Below are 6,313 nucleotides of genomic sequence, written 5' to 3' on the forward strand. Positions count from 1 at the left end.
ATTACAAGAGGAGGGGTAAAATTGTGTAGAGCTTCTTATATCCTACACTGCGGAGGTGACAAGCCCAGTGGTATTGTTGTGAGAGCATCAATCCCGAGCTCTAGATAATGTCCTGGGGACCTGTCACGGCAGATGGTGGAATAAAACTCTGGTCTAATGGCAACCCGTCTGGTTCACTAATGCCCAGAGAGAAGAAAAGCTGGCCTACATGTGACTCCAGTCCCACAACAATTTGGATGATTCGTAACTGCCCACTGGGCAATTAGCGATGGGTAATAAATGCTCAGCGATGAACACGTCCTAGACAGGAATATTCCCAATGCCAGGAACTTCTTTCCGAAGGTGGAGAGTATTTGGGATTTTCCAGAAGATTCCATGATTGGAAGCTCAATCATTGAGCAGGTTCAGTTCAGGGATGGATAAGATGACAGTTGACACCACAAAGTGATAATGACGATGGGGAGAAATGACAGGGAGCTAGATGTTCAGGCCAGGCATGTTCAAGTGGTGGAGCCAGCTCGATGGGCCAAATGGCCTAACCTTACTCGTATCTGTTATGCTCCTATCATACAGGAAGCACAGCAAGATCCCACTGCGCACACATACTGATTTGGCTGAAGGTTAAATATGCACCCGGACACAAGGAATATCTCTCTCCCACCCCCCACCACGCAATCGTTTACTCCCACTCTGGGGGTGGGTGGGGGTTTGGAGGGAGACGGAGTTGATTAACTCTGTGTCTGATAACAAAGCTCTTCCAACTCCCTCAGCACAGGCTGGAATTTGGACTAGAATCTTTGGAGTGGGTCCTGAACCCATCGTGTTCCAACATGGACATCAGTGTTGGACAAGCACTCATAAAAGGAGACAGTTATTATAAGGGCAAAAATAGCCAGCTGGGGTGGTTATTAGCTACAGCGCATCAGAATGCGCAGGCGCCTGGAGGTTTCTCTTTTACCTAAATATTCCACCTATGAATCAGAGATGGTTTTAATTATAATGAATTATCTGCACATGGTAAGTAGTTTGTCCAGAAATCCTTGGAAGGGAAATGGGGGAGGGGTGGAGGAGGAGGACGAGGAGGATTCAGATGCTGCAGGATCTGCTGAATTTCTCCACCACTTTCCATGTTTCTCTCATCACAGTTGAAGTGGCTCTACAAACTCGGTAGTTTTGTGGACGTGGGTGTCAGTGGCTAGACCATCCCTCAATGAGCAGTTAAGAGTTGACTACATCGCTGTGGTTGTGGAGTCACATTTAGGCCCGGGGGGCAGATTTCCTTCCCTAAAGGGCGTTAGTGAATCAGTTGGGTTTTTACAACAGTTGACAGTGACACGGTTGATATTTAATCCAGAGTTTTTGTTCTAAAATACTGAATTCAAATTTCACCATCTACCATAGTGGGATTCAAAGCCCACGTCCCCAAAACATCAGCCTGGATTATTCTGGAGTCACGTAGAATCATACAGTACACGAGAGACCCTTTGGGCCATCAAGTCTGCTCTCAAGTCCCACTTTCCAGTGCTTGCATGTGATGATATGGCTGTTACTGACTGTACATGTAGGCCAGGCCCAGTAAGGACAGGAGACTTCAGACGTACGTGACTGTAGGCCGTTGGGAGGAGGCAAGGCCTCTTTGTGGACTGTAGGCCGTTGGGAGGGGGAAAGGCCTCTTTGTGGACTGTAGGCGGTTGGGAGGGGGAAAGGCCTCTTTGTGGACTGTAGGCCGTTGGGAGGGGGAAAGGCCTCTTTGTGGACTGTAGGCCGTTGGGAGGGGGCATGGCCCCTTTGTGGATTATAGGTGAGACCTCGAATTTCAAAGGCTAGTGTTGTCTGCAGGCTTGACCCGGCCTGGTCAGGAGGCCAGGTGCTGGCACGGACTGGGGTGGAAGGGCTGTAAATTGTGTACTTTTAGTTTTCATTTTTATTCTTATGCTAAACTTTTTTATTTATTACTTTTTCTACTTTATACCAAATACTTAAGTATCTGTATTGAAGTATCTTGTACCTAAAATGGTGACTTGTAAACTCTTTGTAACATGGGAGTACGTGCGACAATAAAGTTATTTGTAATTCTAGTTTTATATCCCATTCTTTTTTCTGTTAATCAATGAATTTAGATTCCACGAGACGCTGTGATAGGAACTGAAGCAACATCTCGACAGTATGAGTGTCAGCCTCTGGATTACTAATCCAGTGACATTACCACCACATCCCAGTGCTCCCCCCGCCTTTCCCCAGTTGAGGTGATGGGCTAGAAATGGATTCTTACCGTGACCAATTCCTGAGGGAAAGGACCACGAGAATTTTCAGGAACGTTGATTGGTGGAATGACCCAGTCTCTCTTCTGGCGTTTCAGATGACCCGGATGTTCCAGCTGGGACCATGGGAAAATGATGTCCGGAACATTCTGAGATAGGACAGCACTACTTGGCTTCCAGTTCTGTACATATACACAGCAAGATAAAGAGAAGAGCAAGTTAGCACACTTGAATTTGACTGAATACATCTGCTAATCACCGATAATAGACAAACGACTATTTTGGTCTCAGCTTCTCTTATAAACAATCTTTTTTATTCTCATTCACAGGGCGTGGGTATTGCTCTCAAGGCCAGCATTTATTGCCCATCCCTAATTGCCCAGAGGGCAGTTAAGAGTCAACTACGTTGCGTGGATCTGGAGTCACACGTAGGCCAGACCAGGTAAGGATGGCAGTTTCCTTCCCTAAAGGGCATTAGTGACCCAGGTGGGTTCATGGGCATCATTAGACTCTTAATTCTAGATTTTTTTACTGAATTCAAATTCCACCATCTGCCGTGGTGGGATTTGATCCCAGGTACCCCAGAACATTACCTGGGTGTCTGCATTAACGATAATACCATTAGGCCGTAGGCTCTGGCAGAGTTCACAAGAATTCGGAGTAGGCCATTCAGCCCACTGAGGGAAAAGCCTGCTCCACCTTTCGGTAAGATCGTCATGGCTGATCTTAAAGTCACAACGCCACTTTCCCTGTTGCAAAAATCACAAAGCTGTTTAACTCAGCTTTGAATAAATTCAATGTCCCAACCTGCATTACTTTGTAGGGAAGGGAACTCCAAAGACTAATGACTGAGGGGAAAAAAAAGGTCACCTTAGACAAAAAAAAGAACCCCCACCCCTATCTTTAAACAGCAATTCCAGACTCCCCCGAGATCAGGGACACATCATCTTGGCATCTACCATGTCAAGCCCCCATACAATCTGGTTTCTCAATAAAATTGCTTCCAAACTCCAGTGAGTCTAGGCCCAGCCTTTCCAACTTTCTCTCATAAGACAAACCCTTGCTTCAATGGTGAAGGAGCGTGGTCAGACTGCACCTGGCATTGCTTACAAGGGACCTGGGTGTTGCTGGTGAGGCCAATCACCCAGCCCTAACTGCCCTCGAATTGAGCATCTTGCTGGGCCATTTCAGAGACAGTTAAGAGTCCACAACGTCGCTGTTGGTCTGGAGTCGCATGTCGGTCCAACCAGGTAGAGAGGGTAAATGATTAGAAGAAAATGTTGGTCAAATGTATGGAATTACATCCCCCTTACCCACCCTGCCCCAGCGCCACACCCCACCTCCCCATGCAGAATGTGGTAGACGCTGGGACATTGAGAAAGGAGATGATAGACAATTAGTAACAAGCTAAAGGGTTATGGAGAGTGGGCTGGAAAGTGGATTTGAGCCATGATTGTATTGAATGGCGGGATAGGCTCGAAAGGCTGAATGGCCTATTGCTGCACCTAGTTGTGAAGGAGGTTGAGAGACAACCTGAAAGTTAATAAAATAATGAGGGGTATAGATAGAGCTAATGGTAAGTGTCTTTACCCTAGTGTGGGGGATTTCAAGACTAGGAGGCACATTTTTAAGGTGAGAGGAGGGAGATTGAGGGGCAAATGTTTTTACACAGAGTGGTTTACGTGTGGAATGAACTTGCTGAGGATGTGGGTACAATTACAATGTTAAAAAGACACTTAGATAAGAACATGAATTGAAAAGGTTTGGAGGGATATGGGCCAGGAGCAGGCAGGTGGGACTAGTTTAGTTTGGGAGCAAATGTTTTTACACAGAGTGGTTTACGTGTGGAATGAACTTGCTGAGGATGTGGGTACAATTACAATGTTAAAAAGACACTTAGATAAGAACATGAATTGGAAAGGTTTGGAGGGATATGGGCCAGGAGTAGGCAGGTGGGACTAGTTTAGTTTGGGATTCTAGTCGGCATGGACTGGTTGGGCCAAAGGGTCTGTTTCTCTGCTGTATGACTCTTTGAGTGTACCAGGTGGGTTTCTCTAGCGATCGATGATTGTTCTATGGTCAGTGAGCTGAGCTTTCAGCTCTACATTTTGTAAATTGAATGCCACCAGATGCAAAGCTGGGATTTCTTATAAAGGAACGTATTTTTGTCTCAATTACACCAAGAGCCCTGAGCCTTAAGACATTTCTCAGAACCTCTCCCCTTCAGTGGGGATAGAGTTGATGAAAACAAACAGGGGAAGAGTCAGAGACGTACAACACAGAAACAGACCCTTCGGTCCAACCTGTCCATGCCGACCAGATATCCCAACCCAATCTAGTCCCACCTGCCAGCACCCGGCCCATATCCCTCCAAACCCTTCCTATTCATATACCCATCCAGATGCCTCTCAAATGTGCCATTGGTTGGAAACAGAATGGAAGTTTATTGAGATGATAGATGGGCTGGGTCAATACTTTGATCAGACTGCTTTATTGTAATTACACCCTAGACCCTTATGGAATAGAATCCAAACAGCCACCCTACATTTTGTGTTCAGCACTTTCTAACCTTCAGAGAATGCCCTGCAGTCTGAGACTCCCTAAACAGCGCCTCCATCAGACGAAGCTCCTCTCTATCTGTTCCGCTTTTAATATCTTGGAACATTTCAGTTATATTAGGTTAGATTAGATTACTTACAGTGTGGAAACAGGCCCTTTGGCCCAAGTCCACACCATCCCGCTAAAGCGCCACCCACCCATACCCCTACATTTACCCCTTACCTAACACTACGGGCAATTTAGGATGGCCAAATCACCTGACCTGCACATCTTTGGACTGTGGGAGGAAACCGGAGCACCTGGAGGAAACCCACGCAGACACGGTGAGAACGTGCAAACTCCACACAGTCAGTCGCCTGAGGCGGGAATTGAACCCGGGTCTCTGGCGCTGTGAGGCAGCAGTGCTAACCACTGTGCCACCCACCTCATATCACCTCATAGATTGCAGGCCGCACAGCCCTAGTGGGTGAGAGTTTCAGAAACTACTGTGGAACTGTACTGAAGAGGAGCCACATATTTGAAACGCTAACTCTGTTTCTCCCACCGTAGATGTTGCCAGACTTGCTGAGTTTCTCCAGCATGCAACTCTTTGCATTTCAGATTGCCAGTGTCGTAGTATTTTGTTTTCATTAGAAAAATAGATTAGATTAGATTACTTAGTGTGGAAACAGGCCCTTCGGCCCAACAAGTCCACACCGACCCGCCGAAGCACAACCCACCCATACCCCTACATTTACCGCTTACCTATCACTACGGGCAATTTAGCATGGCCAATTCACCTAACCTGCACATCTTTGGATGGTGGGAGGAAACCGGAGCACCCGGAGGAAACCCATGCAGACACGGGGAGAACGTGCAAACTCCACACAGTCAGTCGCCTGAGGCGGGAATTGAACCCGGGTCCCTGGCGCTGTGAGGCAGCAGTGCTAACCACTGTGCCACCGTGCCGCCCACTGGCTGCCAACAGGCTGACCACCATCTCCAGAATCTGGAAAATGGTGGGAATGGATAGAGAAAAGTGCTGTCCTTCAGCACAGAGGTCACCATCCACGCAGAGCGTTTGATTCCAATCCCAAGGTCAGCCCCACAATGGAACTAGTAGTCATCGGACACACAGTTCCATCACTCGAAAGTTTCAAGACCCATCCCCAGATTAAATCCTTTCAGAAGGCCCTCACTCTCAGGTCAAACTGCCAGTGGGCCTCGTGTACCTGGGCAGCGTCACCCAGACCACCATGGCGGATACAGGATTCTGACACACTGAAGCAGAGTGTTCTGGAAGAAACCAGCCCCCAATCCAAATACCCCAACCCAGGGCAACTCCGAGACAGGAGGGAGCAGCAACAAAGAGGAGATAGCTACCAACTCAAGGGTCGAGAGTGAGAAAGAGCAAGGGCAAGGGGAGAGTACGAATAAATAGAAGTGTGTGTGTGTGTGAGTGAGTGTGAGTGTGAGTGAGAGAGAGAGAGAGAGACACGGCAAGAGAGAGAAAA

The 6,313-nt window shown here is 47.5% G+C and overlaps 1 protein-coding gene across 1 annotated transcript in view; it reads right to left on the bottom strand.

Moving 5' to 3' along the window:
* The window catches only part of LOC122548761 (cadherin-2-like), a 213,236-nt gene that overhangs the window by 71,867 nt on the left and 135,056 nt on the right, over window positions 1-6,313 (bottom strand). Inside the window, exon 4 of the mRNA XM_043687528.1 lies at window positions 2,273-2,443. Coding sequence (XP_043543463.1) covers window positions 2,273-2,443 — 171 coding nt within the window. The remainder of the gene's footprint in view (window positions 1-2,272; window positions 2,444-6,313) is intronic.

This window comes from Chiloscyllium plagiosum, chromosome 4 (assembly GCF_004010195.1).
Source record: "Chiloscyllium plagiosum isolate BGI_BamShark_2017 chromosome 4, ASM401019v2, whole genome shotgun sequence".
Classification (NCBI taxonomy): Eukaryota; Metazoa; Chordata; class Chondrichthyes; order Orectolobiformes; family Hemiscylliidae; genus Chiloscyllium; species Chiloscyllium plagiosum.